Source organism: Callospermophilus lateralis, chromosome 18, assembly GCF_048772815.1.
Source record: "Callospermophilus lateralis isolate mCalLat2 chromosome 18, mCalLat2.hap1, whole genome shotgun sequence".
NCBI lineage: Eukaryota > Metazoa > Chordata > Mammalia > Rodentia > Sciuridae > Callospermophilus > Callospermophilus lateralis.
Window position 1 is genome coordinate 191,568 of NC_135322.1, and position 20,374 is coordinate 211,941.

Sequence of the window (20,374 nt, forward strand, 5' to 3'; positions counted from 1 at the left end):
TTCTTTTTTTTTTTAGATAATTTTTTTAAGTGTAGAAAGAGAGAATTTTTTAAAGAGAGAGAGAGAGAGAGAGAGAGAGAGAGAGAGAGAGAGAATTTTTTAATATTTATTTTTTAGTTTTCGGCGGACACAACATCTTTGTTTTGTATGTGGTGCTGAGGATCGAACCCGGCAGCACACGTGCCAGGCGAGCACGCTACCGCTTGAGCCACATCCCCAGTCCATCATTTTATTTCTAAATGTATTAGATAATGACTAGAAAGACCATCAAAAGGTGAAATATAGTGTTACTATGTAACTTTTGGGGAAAGTTTTCTAAAACACCTGCACCATTTTATATTCCCACCAGCAGTATGATGGTTTTAATTTCTCCATGTCCTCCCCAACACTTGTTATTGTCTTTTTCTTATTACAGTCATATTAGTGAGTGTGAAATGTTATGAAAAGTTTATACAGGACCCAGGTTCACCCCCTCATTCACCACCAGGGATGGAACCCAGCCACCACACCCAGCCAGGATCCACTTTTCTGATCATAATCCATTAAATTTACAAATAGGAAGATCTAATAAAGTTAACTATTTGACAAGACATTTCCCTCAAAAGTGCTCTGGGAATAGAGTGAATGACCAGGAGCTGTAGGAAGCAGTCTTCCTAATAAAAGGCTGAGGTGGCTCCTGGTTTCTGTCTGAGGACTGGACTGGTTTGAATAATTCTGCAGGCTGGAGGGCATTGAGACCTGCTAGTCAAGCATAAGCAGGAACTGTGCCTGGCCCATTTACCAACTTGTTTGCTTAGGCCCTTATCAATGGGAGCACAGTGGGGTAGGGAATGTGCTAATTGTCATCCAAGGACTTCCTTACTGGTTTCAGATGTCAAGGCAGAACATAATACTGGGCTTGACTTTTAGCTCTTACACCACAACCATAGATGCTTCCAGAGTGAGACAGACCCAGGTCAAATCCCAGCTCGCCAATCACTGGGTCAGCTCTGGCAGTGGAGAGTGTTTCTGGGCGCCAAGTAGGCTTAACCAGAAGCCCAGGAAGTGAAGAGTCTTGGAGGAAGACCTGGGTGGGGAGAAGGAAAGGCTCATGGAGTCGTCATGAAGATCAGATGAATTACAGGGGACCTGAGTTGGTATGGAAAAGCCCCCTCCCTGGAGAGGCAGCTCAGGGAACGGAACAGATGAGTGGGCACCACTCCAGGCATGGCCTGGCCTAAGTTCTCATGAGATGATGTCGATTCTACGACCCACTCTGGAGGCTGACAGTGCTGCTGAGTTAGCTAAGGCCAATGCAGTGGATAAACGACTGAAGAAAAGAAGTGAAGACATGAATGGATCACCTGCATGGAAATCAAACCAGGTATACAGGGTGGCACACAGGGTGGCACATACGGGCAACTGTGGGCTCTACTGACATACACTAATTACCTTCTGTCCACAGAACTGAAAAGGAAATAATGAGAGTCCACAGTGTTAAACTGTTGGGAACTCTTGGGGATGCAAAGTAAACTGACCCCAAGCAAGTGTGGAACACTTAAGAACTTAAAAATCTGGGGCTGAGATTGTGGCTCAGTGGTGCAGCACTCACCTAGCACAGGCGGGACCCAGGTTCGATCCTCAGCACCACATAAAAATAAAGGCATTGTGTTGTGTCCATCTACACCTAAAAAATAAATATTAAAAAAAAAAAAAAAAAAAGAACTTAAAAATCCCTGGCTGGAGTTGCAGCTCAGTGGTAGAGCGCTTGCCTAACACATGTGAGGTACTGGAATCGATCCTCGGCACCACACAAAAATAAATAAATAAAGGTACTGTGTTCATCTACAACCAAAAAAAAGAATCAAAAATCCCAGCCAACTCCAGCCCAATTTTCTAGATTTATAAATTTAAAAAACTTTTTAAATTTGAGAAGTCAGTATTAAACATTAATCTATTAATGTATGCATACTATCTTTGATTTAAACTAATACTACAGATAATATAGAAAAATCATATATTTTAGTAAATTATTTAATTTCACCCAGATGAACAATATTCAATAAATGCCTTGTTTTAAAAAGCACTTCTCAGCTAAGTACAATGGTGCATGCCTGGAATCCCAATAGCTCAAGAGACTGAGGCAGGAAGATCATGAGTTCAAAGCCAGCCTCAGCAATTTAGGCCGTAAGCAACTTAGTGAGACCCTATCTCAAAATAAAACTTAAAGCATTTCTTGATTCAAAGTCATCTGAAACTGTTCTATATTATATTCTAGATGTTTTAATTTTCTTTCTGTATTCAGATCTTTAACCTATCTGTAATGTCTGTCTGTGATGTGAAATAGGAATTTGTTGAGAGCCGTCCATGGGCTCATTGCAGCCTAGTGAATGGGATTATCTGGTGTCTGGGAACTCCCAGTGGACATTTCCTCTGTGTAAGACTGCCTAGATGCACTGTGAGCCTTATTCCGCTCTGCCTGGTCCCACACAGCACCGAGATGGGGTGACCTGCTAACCACCCAGCCTCACAATCCCTCTGAGATGGGTGTAACCTGCCAAGATGCAATCAACCTGCTGAATGCAAGACATCAAGAAGCAAGACTCCACCCTTGAAACCTGATCCCTGCCTTTTCTCTACCCCCTTAAATAAGCCACATGAGTCCAGCTCTTGTGTGGACTGGACCTATCAGGGGCTCCAACTTTGAAAAAAATCTTTCTGACTTTGTCTTTTGTTCTTCACTAATTATTCCAGACTTTAATTTCTAAGGAGACATCCCTCTGAGCAGGCAAGAATTCCCTGGCAAGGTGCTGGCCAGCCCAAGACAGGAATCTAATTTCATTTCATTTCATATAAGTAACCAAGAACTCATTTTCTATTGACAGTGATGAAGAAAAGGAAGAGGATGCACCACAGCCTTAGGAAAGCCCAGATTGTGATCAGAACATGGGATAAATGTTTCTATCCTACTTTGGAAACTGAGTTGGACTGGGTTTTTTAGACGTCTTTAAACATCTCTCATTTTCTGCCACTGTAGCTGTCCCTGTCGAGGACTCAAGGCCTATGGGCTCTTCACAGGTGCTGCTTGATGGAGCCACTGGGCTCTTCCCATCAAGCCACTTTTGTAAAACCCTATCTTACTGGGGCAGAGGGGTGGGAGGGAATGGAGGGGTCAGGGGATCAGCAAGGAAGGTAAAATGTGATGGACAACATTATCCATGAAGACACCGAATTGGGTGTCAACCTATTTTATATATAAACAGAGATGAAAAATTGGGTATATATGTATAATAAGAATTGTAATGCATTCCACTGTCATTTATTTTTTTAAAAATCAATTAAAAAAAAATTAGAAAGAGGGAAAAAAAATCCCAGCCAGGTGGTGGCACATACCTATAATCCCAGCAGCTGGGGAGGCTGAGAGAGTTCAAAGCTAGTCACAGCAACTTAGCAAGGCCCTAAGCAACCAAGTGAGACCCTGCCTCTAAACACAAAAATGGACTGGGGATGTTGCCCAGTACTTAAGTACCCCTGGGTTCAATCCCTGGTATCCAAAAAAAAAAAAAAAAAAATTAGAATTCCATGTTCCATCATCTGACCTTGAAATGGGAGACTGAAGCATCCAAGTGGGCCCAAAGTCATCACAAAGGTCCTCCTTATAAGTGGAAGACGGGCAGAAGAGTGGCGGTGATGTAATGTAAAAAGACTTGACTGGCTACTGCTGGCACTGAAAATGAAGGAGGAGGCCGTGAGTCAAGAATTCAGGACACCTCTAGAAGGTGGATCCTCTCCCAGATTCTGCAGGAGGAACTAGCAGCCCTGTTGATAAACTGATTTAGTTCACTGAGACATGTCTCAGAGTTCTGACCTTAAAAACCAACATAGAATAAATGTGCAGTGTTTCATGTCACTGAGTTCGTTGGAGCAGTTATTAGGAAACCGATACTGCAAGTCCTGAGTGACTGTCCAGAAAGCCAGACAGCTCTCCCAGGGCAGTGGGATCCTTTGCCTTTCTGCTGCATGACCAACTAAGGATGTGAGGGTGCAGCCCTGGCTTGAAGGTTTGCATGGCCTCAGAACATGTCACCCTTCAGAGGTCACTCTTGTCCATCTATGCTTTGAAAAGAAGTGCCCTGTCTACCCCAACCCAGGCTCAAGAGTTCAAAGGCTGGTGGCCAAGGATGAAAGCAGGCGGGGTCTGAGGCTGTGACCGTAGGCTGGCAATTCTGGGTCCGCCCTGAACCTCTAGCTGCCAGGCAGACTGCTGAAGTGGCCAACAGAAGTGGGAAATCAGGCTCTTATTCAGACACTTACCTGCTAAAACATACGATTTACGCTAAGGATGAAACGTGCACATGGAGGTCCAGGGGTCTCACACAGCAGGACAGACATCAGCTGTGCCTTTCTGAGCTTACTGCCACCTTCCACAGGGACTTCTCTAGGAAGGGGCAGCTTTTGAGCAAGAGGTCCCAGGAGGAGGGCGTGTCCTGGGCTTTTCTACCTCAGGTAGGGAGGCCTTGGTGATCACCCACAGTCACCGCTCGGCTTGGATTCCAACCCAGGCCTCCTCTAGAAGGCAGGGCAGGAGGAACAGAGCAGCTTTCCCTCACTCCCAGGTGGACTTTTGGGGGCAGGTCCAGAGTTCCTTACTGTCCCCCTGAGTCTCCAGTAGGCTGGAGTTGGCCGCCAGGGTGCGCTATCTAGGCCCAGAGGCCCACAGGTGTCCCCCCTCTACCGCCCCCCAGGAGGGCAGCCCTCCTGCTCAAGGGGCCTCAGGCCGGTGGCTCTTCCTGTGGATGACCAACTGGGACTTCCAGTCGAAGCTGCGGCCGCAGTCACTACAAAAGTGGCGCCGCTGGCCAGCATGACTCTTCCGGTGGATGACCAGCTGCGACTTCCAGCTGAAGCTGCGCCCACATTCCTCACAGGTATAGCTCCGAGGCCCCACCGGGCGCCGTGGGGGTCGTGCCACTGGCTCCTGGGGTGCCTGTGGTGGCCTCTCGGGACAGGGGCCTCCTGCATGTGAGCGGTGGTGGATGACGCACACGGACTTCCAGTCGAAGCCCCTGCCACACTGCGGGCACACGTAGGGCTTCGGCTGTGTGGGGGACAACGGGAGTGGCGGTGCTGGTGGCGGGGATGTGCAGACCTGGCTGCGCCCAGGCGTGTCTACCTCAGCCCCAACTTCTGGGTGGCTCAGGCTGCGCTCGCCTGGGCAGCGGCTCTCACCAACCTCGGGTCCGGAGCATGGTGTTCCCAGCTCTGGCTCACGGTCAGGCTCTGACTTGGATTCAGCCCGCTCTTTGGCTTGCGGGGGTGGCAGTCCTGCTGGGGTGGGCAACGAACGATCAGGTGGGAGATCACCCGAGGGCCGGGTGGGTGCCCTCTGGAAGGGGGAAGGCTGTGACTGGGCCCTGGAAGGCCTGTGCGAAAGCCCAGGCAAGCAGCCTGCACCCAAGCCCAGGCGGGAAGGGACCGGTGGTCCTCACCCAGCGAGACCACCGTGCCGTACTTCTCCAGCATCGCGTCCCAGTACAGCTCCTTCTGTGACGGGTCCAGCAGCCCCCACTCCTCCTGCAGGATGAGGGTGCAGCTCATCATCGTGTCCCACCCCAGTCTGCTAGTGTTGCATGCATCCTTACCTATTACCTGGGAAAGGCTACCTGAGCTTCATCTATGGCTGGATAAGGCACAAGCCAAGAAGGGGCTTGTGAATGTGGGGTCCTCCTTCAGATCATCTGGCCAGCCTGCCAGTACTCACCTGTCTTAGCTGCCCACCCACTGTTCTGGTCAGAGATTGAAACAGGGTGGGATTCAGGTCAAGCTTTCTAAAGACCATTATGGCTGCCCCCAACCTTTGCCCTTTCAAGTATCTTAACAGGGTGCTAAAGGGAGCAAGAGACCCAGGGACTGCTGGGGACGCAGCCACCTGCCAAGCCTCTGACTACAAGAGTCTTCAAAGGCTGGGAGCATTTGAGCACATGGAAATGAGGCTGTGGGGAGGAAGGAGGATCCAGGATCCTGACTGCACCTTGGGATGAGAACCGGGGACGCAGTAGTGGCAGTGGAGAAAGTTCAGAGTGTGGGGGCGCTGGGAATACAGCTCAGTTGATAGAATGCTTGACTCGCAAGTACCAGGCCCTGGCTTTAATATCCAGCACCACCCCGCCCCCCAAAAAGAAAGAAAGAAAGAAAGTTCAGAGTGTGGGTGCCAGTTGGCTCCTGTGTGCTGCTTCTGGCAAGACCCTGAGAGAGGATGAACCTGGCATGTGGCAGAGGCCCCAATGGCTTTACTGAGAAATATACTTCCTGCCTTTGAGTCCTGCCATCTGGGGCTTTGCTGGGTTGGGAAAAATAATCCTGAGAGACAAGCCAAAGCGAGTCTGGGAGCAGGGAGCTGGCCATATCTAACCAAGATAGAGATGGTAAAGGCTGGAAGTGCTGATCCCATGGAGCCTGCAACCTTTCCACTCAGCTAAGATTTCTAACCGTGCCATCAGACTATGGAAGGAACCTGGAATCTCAGCCTCAAAGCACACCTCAGCCAACAATTCTGCTGAGAAAGCTCCCAACTAGAGTGGTATAGAAGCAAAAGAACTAGGAGAAAACAGTCCCCCACTCTACTTACTTGGGAACTTGGTGCTCAAGATGACAGGAGCTTTGAATTAAGCTTCTAGGCCCAGCTGATTGCCTTTTTTTTTTAATTTTTTTAATGTTTAATTTTTAGTTTTCGGTGGACACAACATCTTTATTTTATTTTTATGTGGTGCTGAGGATTGAACCCAGCGCCCTGAGCATGCCAGGTGAGCGCGTTACCGCTTGAGCCACCTCCCAAGCCCCCAGCTGATTGCCTTTTGAGAAAAACCCTACAAGAGAAGGGACTTTAGGCATTTCCCAGGAAGAGTGTTTGTTCTGACCCCAGGTGCTGACGTCCTGCCAGTTTGTCCTGGTTCCTCCCAACCTGCACACACAAGTTTAAATCTCCAAGTTCTGGCCCTAGACCTCTAGGAGTTGCGAATCTCCCCAGTGACTTCTCTGGAGGTGAAGAAGGCAAGCCCACCAGTTCTGGTCACTTCTGACCAGGTTTCCATGATCTGAGGCTCAAATTTTCCAATAATAGAGGCCAACAGTCTGTTCCTCTACCCCTGGGACTTCTGGGGCACCCGTTACTTACTCCACTTTTGGGCAGTAAAGGGCTTAAGAACCAGGCGCAGTGGTGCACACCTGTAATCCCATCAGCTCAGGAGGCTGAGGCAGGAGGACTGAGTTCAAAGGCAGCCTTAGCAACTTGTGAGACCCTAAGTAACTCAGTGAGACCCTATCTCTAAATAAAATATAAAAAGGACTGGGGAGGGCTGGGATTGTAGCTCAGTGGCCGAGCGGTTGCCTCGCACATATGAGGTACTGGGTTTGAACCTCAGCAAAAAATAAATAAATAAAAGTATTGTGTCCATCTACAACTAAAAAAGCTTTTTTTTTTTTTTTTTAAAAAAAGGGCTGGGGTTGTGGCTCTGTGGCAAAGCGCCCCTAGATTCAATCCCTGGTACAAAAAATAAAAACAAAAACAAAGTACAAGAGCAACTGGCCAAGACTGGAAAAACCACAGGGCAGAGGCATGCACCAGGGGTAGCTCCCTCCCGTACCTGGGACCTGTACTTTCCACTGGGGACCGCTCACCTGAATCCTGGGTGGGTGGAAGGAAGTGGAGGCTGGGTCCTGGTACCTAAGATGCCCCTTGGGAGACTGGGTTGGAAGCAGTGGACTGGGAGGTGCTGAAAAGTAAGGTAGATGGGAATGGGTGTCAGGAGTTACCCACAAGCCAGGCTGGAGAGGATCTGATGTTACTGCCTAAGTCTTGGTCCACCTCTGCCCTGTGTATGGCCTGTCTTTTGATTCCCAGATCTTCTCCAGGGCTTCCATGCCAGCCAAGGACATCCACCCTCATTTCCAGAGTCTAAGCCCTGGCATAAGAAGTCTCCTGAGGAGCCAGATATTGTGGTATATTCCTATAATCCCAGTGGCTCTGGAGGCCAGGGGAGGACTGCAAGTTCAAAGTCAGTGCCAGCAATTTAGCGAGGTCCTAATAACTTAGCAAGACTCTATCTCAAAATAAATTTTTTTTAAAAAAGGAAGGAGGGATGTGCACAAAGGTTAAGCACCCATGGGTTCAATCCCTCGTACCCCCCCCCCAAAAAAAAAAGCTGCCTGGGACTCCCCTCCAGGGATGTGCACACTCTTTCCACAAGCCCCACAGTCTTGGTGTGGCACTCTCCTCACCCACATGCTGCCCATCAGCACTGGGCTCCTCCTTCACACTGCAGCTGAGCTGGGTAGACCCTTCCATCCTGGCATTATGTGGACCCTCTCCAGGGGCTGCCCCAGAGAACTCCACTGTTCCCGAGGGGCAGGGGCTTGCTGAGGACTCCTCTGTCTTCCGGGCTGCAGGAAGCACCTCTGGCTTCAGGATGTGGGCTGTGATCTGAGAAAAAGAGGTAAGTCACATGGGCTCTATGTTTGATCTGTCCTTAGAAGTTCATGACACCACACTTACCCAGCCCAACAGCTGCCCAGGGTCATGCTGTAGCCCTTCAACTAGAGCTACAGCTTCCTCAGGGCTGCCTGGTTGCTGCCCTTGCACCCAGGACTGGATCTCAGGGGGCAGTGTGCCCACAAACTGTTCCAGCACCAACAGCTCTAACATCTGTTCCTTGGAACATGACTCAGGCCGCAGCCATTGGCGACACAGCTCTCTCAGCCGGGTCAGGGCCTCTCTGGGCCCTGCCACCTCTTTGTAGCAGAATCCACGGAATTTCAGTCGTGCAGCCTCAGGCTCCTCAAGGGTGGTCTCAAGATTACTGAGGGACTGGTGTGGGGACCCCAGTGGGGATGGCATTCTTGTTTCAGAGGGTCTTTTTGGAATCACCAAGAAGACCTACAGAAAAGGAGAGATCAAAGTGTCATTCAAGAGGGCCTGGCTAAGGGGAGACAGATACAAGGCCCAGCCCAGGAGCCAAGGCCAGGACAAGAGTAGGTAAGAGTAGGTAAGGGGTGGGGGCTCCAGGAAAGCTTCATGGAAGGAGAAGGTCATAGGAGCTGAGATCAGGAGGATGCCTTGCGGATAAATGCTTGGATGGAAGGAGTCCAGGAAGCTGCCAGGAAAGTGGAAAACAGTTCGATCAAATACAGGTAAGACAGGAGCAGTGGTCCACACCTGTTATCCCAGCGACTTGGGAGGCTAAGGCAGGACTGCAAGTTCGAGACCAGCATTGGCAAGTTGGCAATTTAGTGAGATCCTGACTCAAAACAAACAACAACCACCAAAAAAAAAAAAAAAACAAAAACAAAAACCCAACACCTGGGTATAACAGACAGAAAAGTGGCTCCCCCAGCCCAGAAGTGAACGGTCAATCGACCAGCTGGTCCTGGGGGATTGGGAGCCCTGAGTGTGGAAGGTTGGGCTTTGTGTCTGTCCTAATGGTCTCTGGGACTTGCTGCCTGAAGAGCTGGCTCTGGGGACCGGGCCTGTCCTCGCCATGAGACAGACGAAGCAGGTGCAATACTAGGTGCACTCCCGAGACACGGTGCTTGCTGACCACTGCGAACTGCAGAGGCCTCGTACAGGCTGGGCCCATGCGAGTAAAACCCCAAAGCAGAAGCGACACAAAACGGAGCTGCGCGTGGCGCGAAACTGTGGGTTCAGCCCTGAAGCGCATCTGGGGGAGGCATGCCCACTGGGGGTCTGTCAGGCCTGTCCCACCCGAGAGACCCTCGGATTTGGGGGTCTGCGGCCCGTTTCGGGAAGGGAAGGAGCAGGTCTCTCAGGGGTGCCGGTCCGGGTCTGGGCGCCGGGGACGGCGTTCTGGGTGGGCAGAAAGCCTGGACAAAGGCGGCGGCGGTGGAAGAAGCCGCGCACGGGCCAGTCAGAAACGCGCTCACCTCCGCAGCCGCTCGGGGCCGGCGGCCACTTCCCGGAAGTGGCTGCGCACACACCCGCTCGCCCCGCCCGCGCGTTGCCCTGGCGACTCCAGCCCGGCCAATCCCGCGCCGGCCCTTCAGGCACCTCCGGCTCCCCGAGGACTACGTTTCCCATGAGCCTCGTGAGCCCAGGAGCGCATTTTCAAACTCCTCGCGGCTGGATGGCATCCTTTCCTCTCGAAGACTCCGCACTGCCCTAGAGTTAGGCAGGGGCGTCCCCCTCCCCTGTCTTCACACCCGAGCGCCAGGCTTACCCACCGCGTGCCCGGACTGCCCGTCAAAGTCTTGCGCATGCGCGCAGCGGACCCGAGGCCTAGGGGTGGTGACAGCGTGCTCTCCCTACCAATCAGAGGAGGCTCTCCGCCTACGCTCGCCCCACCCCACCTCCCGGCCTGCCAGGTCACACTCCGCTCTCCCGCAGACTCGGGTGCAGCACAGCTGCCCACTTCCAGTTTTTTCCATGGCCATGACCACAGCGTTCCCCCGATCCCGAAGAGATCCTAAATGTCGCTCCGTGGCAACCTCCGTGAATTCGCAGGCTTCCACCTCGCTAAGATTTCTCCTTCGAAGCAGGTACTGGAGACCCTCATTCAACCCGTTAATGCCCTGCGGACTTTTGGGGGCATACATTTACTGAGAAGGTAACTGTGTATTACCCTTCAGAGTCTGACATGCAAACGAAGGGTGTCCAAATTTGTGGGATGTGCTCAACCGTCTATTTATTTTGCGAAACAGAACCAGACAGTGGCGTGTTTTTCACAGCAGGCAGTGTTATTATTTAACTGTGGGGCAGGGTTCACTCTGCCTCCACCTATCAAGTAGCTGAACTGTTGTGTACTCACTCAATACTAAACTTTATCTGCACGTGTTTTGGTTTTTCAGATAACCTGTCAACAATTCAGGACAAGAGCAGTAGTCCTAAATGCTGACTGGAACCTTGGAGCAGTGTGTGGGTAGAGCTTAACTCTTACCTGTCCAGTGGCTTCATCAGGGTGCTATTTTTTGAAGGGCTTCAGTATTTTCTCTGGGACTGCAGATCGTCTGGGAACCATTTTTCAGTGGGTGGAGAGCTCTTCTCCAGGTACCTTTACAGGAAGACCCTTCTCCCTGGATTGCTGTTCACCAAGCCTCCTGCTGTGCTACAGGGTAAGCCTAGTTGGACTTACCCAAATGCCAATTAAGTATTTGGCTTCTCATCAGTGAGTGACAGTTACCACATCTAGCTTCAGAATGCCATTGCCCTTAACACCCTTCCCCATCCTCACACTTGTGGATTTATCCTTATTTTTTATTTTATTTTATTTATTTATTTATTTATTTATTTTTATTTTATTTATCCTTTATTTTTTTCCTTCCTTCCTTCCTCCCTCCCTCCCTCCCTCCCTCCCTGAGGATTGAACCCAGGGCCTCAGGCATGCTCGGGGTGCACTCTGCCACCAAGCTATACCACCAGTCTTCTGGATTTGAGCTAGCTGTGATGCCTATGTTTGAGTCGACCTTTGTCCCAGAAAATTCAGGTACACTTTTACAGTTACAACTTGACTGGGTTAAAAGAGACCAGCCCAACATGACCACAGGGGTTGGAGAAAGGCAAGCCAGATGGAGGAGGCAGCCCAGGTTGGGGTCCCCAGCCAGTTCTGGATATCAGAAAAGGTAGATTCAAGGAGGTTGGAGCTGAGGAACAAGAACACAGCCCAAAGGTGAGAAAGAGCTCAAGGAGAGCTGGTGGGGAGACAGGACACTGAATCCAGCTAAGGCATCAGGAGGGCTTAGGACATAAACTGGGTGATCCAAGAAATTCTGCCCAAGGCACAGGAAATGTTTCATGAGTGGACACACACTTGTTCAGCAGAGGCCTTTGGTCCTTAATCTCATGAGTTCCCTAGAAGTAGCTCTGTGGCAGGGTGGGGTTTGTCTGTATTTCACAGCTTTGCAGACTGAGTGCATACGGGAGGGGTGGACAACAGTACAGGGACCTACAGAGTATCAGGAGGCTTCAGGGCAGAATGTGGATAAGGCCCGAGTGGTGGTTAAGCAGGACAGCTGGGTCTTATGTTCTTTGAGTACAGGAGATGACTGCAAGGTCTTCAGGTGGTGGCCTGGTGTACCTACTGGGCTGGAGTCAACCTTGCTAGGACACCACATATGGCTGCCCCATATTCTGTCCCAGTTTCTCCACTCCCCCACCCCCATTGACTGGATCCCCAAAGGCTCATCTCCCAGGAGAGCTGCTGCTCAGGGGAAGGCCGACCCCACCCAGGTCTCCTTGCTTTCTCCACCAACCTGCAACCACCAATGGGACACAGGTGTCCCAGTCCCACACTGGGCTGCAGACAAGCCGCATATTTACCCTGTACTTTCTCTAGGGGACTCAGGTGGAAGCTCTGGGAGGAAGACACCTGATGACACATCTGTGTTTAATACTGTCTGCATTGCATTAGAGTGAAACAGGCACCAGGCTGTTATTGTTCACAGTGTTTAAAAAGAAACCTTTACTAGGAAGACATCTGAACACCCCTGGAGCCAAGAGAAGAGGCTGAGGCCATGGACTTCCACATGCCGGTACACAAAATTATCACTTACATCCATTTCAAGTTGTAAATGCTATCATTTTGGGCTTCCTCCCCCCTTTCTCCTCTGGGTTAAAAAGACCGTGGCCTACCCTGGCAGTGAAGCCCCAGATCAGGAGAGGGCCTGCTCTGCTTAACCATATAGGAATCACATGGCCCCTCCATCCATCTGTCCTCAGCATTAAGGGGCATTCTACTGGGGAAGGTGGCTTCAGAAGAAGGCTGAACATTACATAGGCTCAAGTCATACAAGTCCTTCTTGTTCAGCTGTTTGTCCACTTTCCAACCAAGTAGAACAGGTCATGTAGCCACCAAACCCAACAAAATGAGCGACCCTGTCTTGTTTCCTCTGCAGTTCTTACCAGTGCTTTGGATGTAAAGATCCCTCATTAAAAAAAAAAATCCTCATAACATTGACTTTGGTAACAGGAGCTCGTGACAGAAGGAAGATGAGAATGTGAATGAGTGCTGCTGGGAAGCCAGTGTCCTTGATCTGTCTTTCCAAAGCTGACAGCCACATCCCCTCCCTCAGGGCTGCACTGCCTGCGAGTGGGCTGTGTGGCCAGGTCAGAGCCTCAGGCCTGGGGGCTGAGGTATGTGAAACTGAGCCAATCCCCCGGCTTCTAGTATCAGCTCTGTCCTGGGCAACTCGCTTTTCCTCTCTGTGTCTCCGTTTACTCATCTTTAAAGGGAGCAAACTAGCCCAGGGTTCACAGGGCTGACAAGAGGAACTTCCCCACAGGCACCCACCTGCAGAGCACCCTCTATGGGATGGGCCCAAATTTCTTCCTCTTTTTCCCAGAGAAGGTAGTTGAGGCTTAGAGCCCAACCACTTGCCCGAGTCCTACATCCTAACTCTCATTCCTCTGTAGCCTCCTATTTGCTGGGTCAGATCCAAAGCAGCTCTGGATGAACAGAGGCCTGGGGGGGGGGGGGGAGGGTGGGAGAGGGAGATGTCACCAGCTGCCAGTTTCTGTGAAGACCTCTTCATGCCTGCACTTCTCCCCTCACCTTAGCATTAGTCATGAGACAGTGAAGAGGCATCACCATGCAGGGCTGCCTTTTTTGGCACCAGGTCCATCCTCCTGGTGTCTCTGCATATGACCTCTTTGAGGACACAGGTGTATCCCAAAGCTGAACTGGCAAATCTTGTCACTGTGTACAAATGGAAGCGCGACCAAAGAATTTTCCTTGTGCCTGGTTAGCACACATAGGGCTTCTCCCCATTGTGGACCTGCAGTGGACACAGGCCTTTAGCTGTGAAAGGGATTCACAGAAGGCTGGGGAAGGGTAGAAGTGTGCCCTTAGGACTCAGCAGATGTTAGGGCCGTGGGCGAACCTGAGGAAGGAGTGGCTTTGGCTTCCTTCCCATGAACACCTTCTGATGAGGCCTCCGAAGGAGACCTGGCCTGGGCACGCATCCCGGCCCTGGGTCGCCTCAAGGCCTTCTCACCAGTATGGATCCTCTGGTGGTGGAAGAGGGCTGGGCGCTCGCGGAAAGCACGACCACACTGTGTGCACACAAAGGGCTTCTCTCCTGTGTGGATGCGCCGGTGGCTAAGCAGCACCGCTCCCTTGGCAAAGGCCTTGCCACAGTCCCCACAACGGAAGGGCCGCTCACCTGTGTGGAGCAGCTGATGCTGTGTGAGATTGGAGCTATGGCTGAAGGCACGGCCACACTGCGCGCAGGCAAAAGGTTTCTCACCCGTGTGCACCCTCTGGTGCTTAAAGAGTGAAGAGCCCTGGCTGAAGGCGGCACCACAGAGTGCACAGGCATAGGGCTTCTCACCTGTGTGTGTGCGCTCATGCTGGATCAGGTGCGAGTTGCGGCAGAAGCGGCGGCCACACTGGGCACAGGCGTAGGGCCTCCCGCCTGCGTGGATCTTGCGGTGCTGGCTGAGGTTGGAGCCGTGGCTGAAGGCCTTGCCACACTCGCTGCAGCGGAAGGACTTCTCTGCCGTGTGGATACGTTGGTGCCGCACCAGTGAGGAGCTGTGCCGAAAGGCTTTGCCGCAGGCAGGGCATGCATAAGGCGTCTCGCCACTGTGGATGCGCTGGTGCTGTGTCAAGTGTGATGTCTGGCTGAAGGCCTTGCCACACTGTGCACACTCATAAGGACGCTCACCAGTGTGGGTGCGCAGGTGCTTGAGGAGGTCTGAGCTCTTCACAAACACTTTGCTGCATGCCCTGCATTCAAAGGGCTTCTCCCCCGGGAGCAGACCGGGAGCAGCATGGAGGGCCCCGCCCAGCTCTTTCCAGGTTGGGGCCTCTTGGGTACCCACGAGTCTCTGAGGCTCATGCCAGTTTGTGTCCATTCCACGTTCTCCCCCACTGCAGATGGTGCTGAGGTCTGGATCGCTTGGGAAGGCTCTGGGGTGAGCTTGCTGCGCATGTGGCTTCTGTAGCTCCGCCATCTGTGGCAACTTCCCTGGAGCGGGGCAGTCTGTAAGGACTTTCTCTCTAGACTGGCCACTCTCAGAAGCCCTCAGTGGGGAGGTCAGTCGCAGGCTGATGCTGGCTCTACCACTGCCTGAGCCTAGCAGGAGCCTCTCCCAGTAGATCACTGACACACCGGTAGGTCTTCTCTCTCCAGAGGAGAAGGCGCCCCGTTTTCCCACCAGGCTTGGACTAGTAGGTGTCTCAGGGGAGCTATGCAGGAAGGCCCCTGGCAGTGTCGGTTCTCCAGAAACATCTCTGTCCTCTGCCAGACAGCAGGAACCTGAGGGTAGAGGAATGATGGCTGCCTGGGGCATCCAGCCAGGATGTGACCAGAGCAGGCTGCTGGGAAGGCAGGGGGAACCCAGGGGATGGACAGAAAAGCCTAGGAAGAAAAGCGGAAGCCTACGCGGGCCCTGCAGGAAGCGGGTGGAAGAAGCATCTGCCCTGACAGGTATGGCATTCACTGTATCTGCACCCCCGTGGTCAAGAGGAAAGCCCAGACAACCAGATGTGGGAGTATAGAGAACTCAGCATCTATTATGTATCACCTAAGCCTCTGCTGCTATCCCTACCACAGATCCCTCCCCACAGCTCACTCCCCAGCCTGCTTTTTCTCCTTGCTCTGATTTGTTTCTGAAGCTACAGACAATTCACGAACAGTTTACTGACTGCCTCTCCCCTGGCATCAGCCCCAGAGAGCAGGACAAGGAGTATCCTCGCGAAGGTTGTGTTCCCAGGACCTGGAACAGGCCTGGCCAGAGCAGGCACTCAGGCAACGTCTGGACACATGAATGAAGGGAGGTAACAGCTAGATGTGGAGGTCTGAAGCTGTACCACCCAGTTGAAGGAAGGACTCTGAACAGGTCTCACCACAGTCAGGTGACTTCCTGTGTGGAATCAGGTCCTATGTTTTTAGACCCAGGCCACAGCCTCCAAGACAGGATGATGAAAGAAGGGAAAAGAGGCAGATGGGCAGCCAGAGGAGACAGTATGTCTGTAGGAGGGGAGTCAGAGGCTTGGCCACCGGTTGGTCCCACGTCCACCCCTACCTTGAGCCCCAACTCACCAAGGCTGGACTTTCTGTGGGCGTTCCTGCCCAGGGCTGTATCTGTCCCACTGGGAACCCAAGGCTCCTCACCATGCTCCAGCTGCACGACCACGCGAGGTCGGGAGGCAGAGAGTCCTGTGAACAGGGTGGTTCAAGTGAGAGGCCACGTCAAGTCAGGACAGCCCATCCCACAGAAGATGGCAGGAGTCAGGCCTCATGGAAACAGACGGTCTCATCTGTGCAATCAGGAAAACCTGGGGTCACAACAGGGCAGGGGCTCAGTGGGACAGCTCAAGGATCCCTGCCAGCAGCACATGTGCTGGGGCACCACAGGAAGAGGACTGAGCCCAGGCACAGGAGACTCAGTCAGAGGGGCCACAGGGTAAGACGGAGCAGCCTGCACATCTCCAGATCCTGACCTTTGCCTCATGTGGCGTCCAGCCAGAAGGTCCTGCTCTTGGCTGGGTGGGAAGGTGAGATGATAGTCCTGATGACCCAGCCAGGTACCAACTTGGCTTCCCATGGAGGACCCAGGGCCTTACCCAATGAGGCCACAAGTGCGAAGTTCCCCAGCATCACGTGGCGGTATAGGGCCCTCTGGGCTGTGTCCAGTAGCATCCACTCTTCCCGAGAGAAATACACAGCTATGTCCTCAAAGGCAATCAGGCCCTACAACAGCAAGCAGTCTAAGGTATGGCTGTGACTCAGAACTCAGATCCCTGTCCCCATGGTCACATCCTTGGCACTTTCTGAACATTCATTACCTTCCTGGGGTTCTATTCCAGCGCTACCTTCAAGTGGCACTTCCTCCACCCATCTGGGCCCCCTTCCTTCCACCTTTCCTGTTCAGCACAGAAGCACTCTCAGCCTCTCCCTTGGCTAGTTTACACAAGCAAGTTGAGAGCAATCCTCAGGGTTCTTGGCTGGCATCCACTAAACCCAGCAAGACCACTCATGACCCTAACCAAATGTGCCCTTCCTATGCTGGCACAAGCAACTGTGTAAGTCCCAGCTGTGGATACTCCAGGGTGTGCCCACTCTAGAATTCTCCCTGCTGTGCCCCTGACATTTCCAGGCTGGTCCTTGAAATCAGTTGCCACGGGAGGGTGGTCCAAAGGGCCTGGTGGACACATAGGAAGTCAATACCCTACTACCCCCTAGTATTGTCCCCTCTATTTCTTCATTCTTTTTCCACCCTCCCCTCCCTCAGCCACCTGCCAGACTCTTGCCCTGACAACTCCAGTTATTCCCCACCATTTTCCTCTCTCTAGGAAACTGAAACTGACCATCCTCCACTGAGTCTGTGAGATCACCCCCTCCTCAGTCCAGTTCCCAAACTCTGCTTTGGCTCAGGACACCTACAATGTCAACTTCACTCTCAGACACGGCAAACTCCTGATCTTTCCTGTGTGTGTGTGTGAGGGGGGAACCTCACTTGGGCTTCTGAAAAGCTTGCGATTGTGCTTCATCACAACACTGGCTCATACCCCACACACCTGATACAAACGCAGCTCTACACACGATCGAAACTTTCCCCTTACGAATTTCCCCATGCAGTCCGGGAGCCATCCTCTGCTCCCCTGGGCTGTGTAGGAACCTTCACCCTTCGTACGGACACACCTCTCCACATCTGTTCTCCACTCAGCAAGAGGTCAGATGCTTTCAAAATCCTAACTGGGAGGACGTCCGGCCTCTCTTCAAAACTTCCCATGGCTCCACGCCCTTGGGATACAGTCCCAGCTCCTCTACCTGCCGGTTCAGTCCCGAGACTCCTCTCCCTGTACCCCACGTCGAGGAGCCGTGCCCCCGACCCAGTCTCTCCGCTCCCAGCCTCGGCACGTGTGGGACCTGCCCGCCTCACTGACCTGGTCTACCGGGTTTGGAGGGTACCGGTTCCCACCCGAGCAGCCAGAGGGCACAAGTCGTCTAGGGGAAGTCCTTCCCTCCATGAGGCTCGGGGTCCTCGGAAGGGGTCTCCCTACTCACCGGCGCCGGGTCTGCCAGCCCCCCTGCCGCCGCCATCGGAGTCTGCAGCCGAGAAGGGGCAGAAAGGGGGCACGACCAGGCCCCGCCAAGGGCCCGCAGCCTCGCGCGGTCGGCCCGGGCCTCGGTCTCGCGGTCGGCCCAGGGCAGGTGGCGCCCGGGAAGCCGCCGCAGCGCTGCGGCGAGGGCCGAGGAGCGCCCACTCCGGCACCGCCCACGCGCTCCGGGAAACCGAGGCTTGGGGGTCGGGCAGCGGCAGCGGCGGTGCGCAGGCGGCACGAGGCAGGTCTTCCTCCAGGACCTTCCTCGCTTTCTCGTCTCGGGACCCAGAGGCTCCGGTACAGCCGGCCCAGCCTCCAGGGTACCACCCGCAGAGCCGCAGTGGCCCGACGCCAGGCAGCCGAGTGACAGTCCCGAGCGCCGGAAGTCGGGCCCCGGCCCCCAGGGGCGGGCGCACGTGGCGGACGCACGCGCAGAGCCCTCTGGGTGCTGTAGTTCCCACGGCCTGGCCGCGCGCTGCCGCCGCGGGTCTGTTCTCCATGGCAACGGCGAGCGTCGACGCGAGGCCGGCAGTGGCCGCTGCGAGTCTTCAACGGAACCCAGCGGGCCCTAAGCGCAAGTTGGGCTGCAGGCTGGGCCACCTGTGCGGAGGATCCCCGGGTCCCAGAGCGCCGCTAAGCAGCCCCGGAGACTCAGCCTTGAAGATGCCAAGGTGGAAAGTTCCCGCAAGGGGCGCACAGGAGAGAACGTGAGGCGGAGGGTGCTTGAGAGTCAGAGGAGTCTCTGCCTGGAGTTGAGAGTTCAAATGTGACCTTTCCTGACCGTTTCCTGCTGTGCGCCCTGAGCAGGGGTTTGGACTGTGCTGTGAAGAGTCTATCAGTCTCGCAACCTCCACACCAGGAATTGCCGGCCCCTAGCCTAAGTCTTTCTGGATTCTGGACGGGTTTCTAGGCGCGTGCCCAAACCCAGTCTTACTTGTCCGCAGGCCCCACACAGGACAACGCTGGTTTCCTTTTCCCTCGGACCAATTCAAGGGCAACACGGAACACCAAGGCAGGACGCTCTCCATGCAGACTGACACTGTTTCTGGCGGAGAATAAAAGGTTTTGTCTTTTAAAAGAGCCCCACAAGGGGGTCGAGGTTGCAGCTCAGTGGTACAGTGCTTGCCTGAGGCACTGGGTTTGATTCACAGCACCACATAAAAATAAATAAATGAATGAATGAATGAAACGAAGGTTAAAAGAAAGAATGCTTAAAAAAGAGAGAGAGCTCTACAGTCTGGGCATGATGGCTCATGGTGGCTCCTGCCTATAATCCCAATGACTCAGAAGGCTAAGGCCAAGGAACCTAGATGTCCAGGCCAGCCTTAGAAACTTGGTGAGACCCTGTCTTAAAAAATAAAAAGGGCTGTAGCTGTAGCTCAGGGGTAAACCGCCCATGGGGGTTCAATCTTCAATACCAGAAAACAACAAAAACAGAGTAGCTGCAAGCCCTGGCACCATGCTGACGGATTCTAGGTCCTTTATCTGTCACTGAGGGAAACCCTGCCATTACCACACCCATTTTAACACTGGAGAACATGAGCCACGTGTTCCAGAGTAGGGAGCTGACCATTGGCTGGGTGAAATGTAAACCTACACAGTATATGCCTTTAACCACTTCACCATCTCAGGACTTGCTTTCAATTCAGCTTTAAATAAAAGAAATGGTTGTGTGCAGACTGCAATGTCGGGGAGTTAATAAGCTCTCGGTATTAGCTATTGCTTCACTAGTGTTCAAGATAGGTCTGGTTGAAGCATGAGTAGGGCTTCTTGTGTCACTGGCAGGGGAAGGTGTTCCCAGCACAGGGCAGTGCACCCACAAGGTCTTGGTGGGTGGACAGCCTAGGTTTTTTTTTTTTTTTTTTTTTTTTTGGACACATCTTTATTTGTAAGTGGTGCTGAAGATCGAACCCAGAGCCCCATGGATGCCAGGCGAGCACGCTACCGCTTGAGCCACATCCCCAGCCCCTAGCCTGGGTTTTTAAAGTGGGAGAAAGGTTGGGTCTGGCCAAGGAGGCTTCATGAGGGAGAAAGGGAGCCTGGGCATGGAGTGCTGTGAGGCATTGGAGTCTGCAGACCCCTTGGGAGTCCGATTTCATCCTAGGGCAAGGGGAAGTGAAGTCTGCAGGAGGTGGAGAAATGGGAAGTTTTGGTTGTCCATTTTCAAAATATAGTATTTAGGCTGGCACAGTGGGGCGCGCCCATAACCTTGGGAGGCTGAGCAGGATTGTGAGTTCAAAGCCAGCCTTAGCAACATAGCAAGGCATTAGAAACTCAGATCTTCTCTCTAAATAAAATATAAGGGGGGCTGGGGATGTGGTTCAGAGGTTAAGTATCCT

General features: G+C 52.9%; 2 protein-coding genes and 1 long non-coding RNA gene across 6 annotated transcripts; 1 reads left to right on the forward strand and 2 right to left on the reverse strand.

Annotated features, from left to right (window-relative positions):
• Window positions 1-1,488: 1,488 nt before the first annotated feature.
• On the reverse strand, window positions 1,489-10,143 carry Znf446 (zinc finger protein 446). 4 transcript variants are annotated; one of them, XR_013089300.2, is made up of 7 exons: window positions 9,916-10,143; window positions 8,531-8,911; window positions 8,257-8,458; window positions 7,657-7,751; window positions 5,469-5,553; window positions 4,294-5,307; window positions 1,489-3,706 (listed from the first exon to the last, which is right to left on the reverse strand). XR_013089300.2 is itself a non-coding variant. In XM_076839413.2 (6 exons), exons 2-6 carry the CDS (start codon window positions 8,870-8,872, stop codon window positions 4,742-4,744), a joined length of 1,287 nt encoding a protein of 428 aa, XP_076695528.2. In that variant the 5' UTR covers window positions 8,873-8,911; window positions 9,916-10,143; the 3' UTR covers window positions 1,489-4,741. The 4 variants fall into 4 exon arrangements, 3 of the variants coding, with proteins under 3 accessions (XP_076695528.2, XP_076695526.2, XP_076695527.2); XM_076839413.2 differs by having other exon boundaries at window positions 1,489-5,304; XM_076839411.2 differs by having other exon boundaries at window positions 1,489-5,307.
• Window positions 10,144-10,348: 205 nt separating this feature from the next.
• LOC143384374 (uncharacterized) lies at window positions 10,349-12,926 on the forward strand. Its single transcript, XR_013089303.2, has 4 exons — window positions 10,349-10,527; window positions 10,837-11,100; window positions 11,347-11,471; window positions 12,321-12,926. It is a non-coding gene; the product is annotated as an uncharacterized LOC143384374 (long non-coding RNA).
• LOC143384356 (uncharacterized) lies at window positions 12,228-18,102 on the reverse strand. The gene is made up of 4 exons (XM_076839398.2): window positions 17,998-18,102; window positions 16,554-16,680; window positions 16,030-16,146; window positions 12,228-15,243 (listed from the first exon to the last, which is right to left on the reverse strand). Exons 1-4 carry the CDS (start codon window positions 18,031-18,033, stop codon window positions 13,829-13,831), a joined length of 1,695 nt encoding a protein of 564 aa, XP_076695513.2. The 5' UTR covers window positions 18,034-18,102; the 3' UTR covers window positions 12,228-13,828.
• Between the last annotated feature and the right edge of the window lie 2,272 nt (window positions 18,103-20,374).

Coding starts and splice junctions, on each gene's coding strand:
- Znf446 (XM_076839411.2), bottom strand. CDS start 8,872: ATGCCATCCCCACTGGGGTCCCCACACCAGTCCCTCAGTAATCTTGAG. Junction 8,459..8,530: donor CTGGGCAGCTGTTGGGCTGG/GTAAGTGTGGTG, acceptor TCTTTTTCTCAG/ATCACAGCCCACATCCTGAA. Junction 5,308..5,468: donor CGGCACGGTGGTCTCGCTGG/GTGAGGACCACC, acceptor TGCCCACCCCAG/CAGGACTGCCACCCCCGCAA.
- LOC143384356 (XM_076839398.2), bottom strand. CDS start 18,033: ATGGCGGCGGCAGGGGGGCTGGCAGACCCGGCGCCG. Junction 16,147..16,553: donor CGCACTTGTGGCCTCATTGG/GTAAGGCCCTGG, acceptor CCCTGTTCACAG/GACTCTCTGCCTCCCGACCT. Junction 15,244..16,029: donor CCACAGAAAGTCCAGCCTTG/GTGAGTTGGGGC, acceptor CTCTACCCTCAG/GTTCCTGCTGTCTGGCAGAG.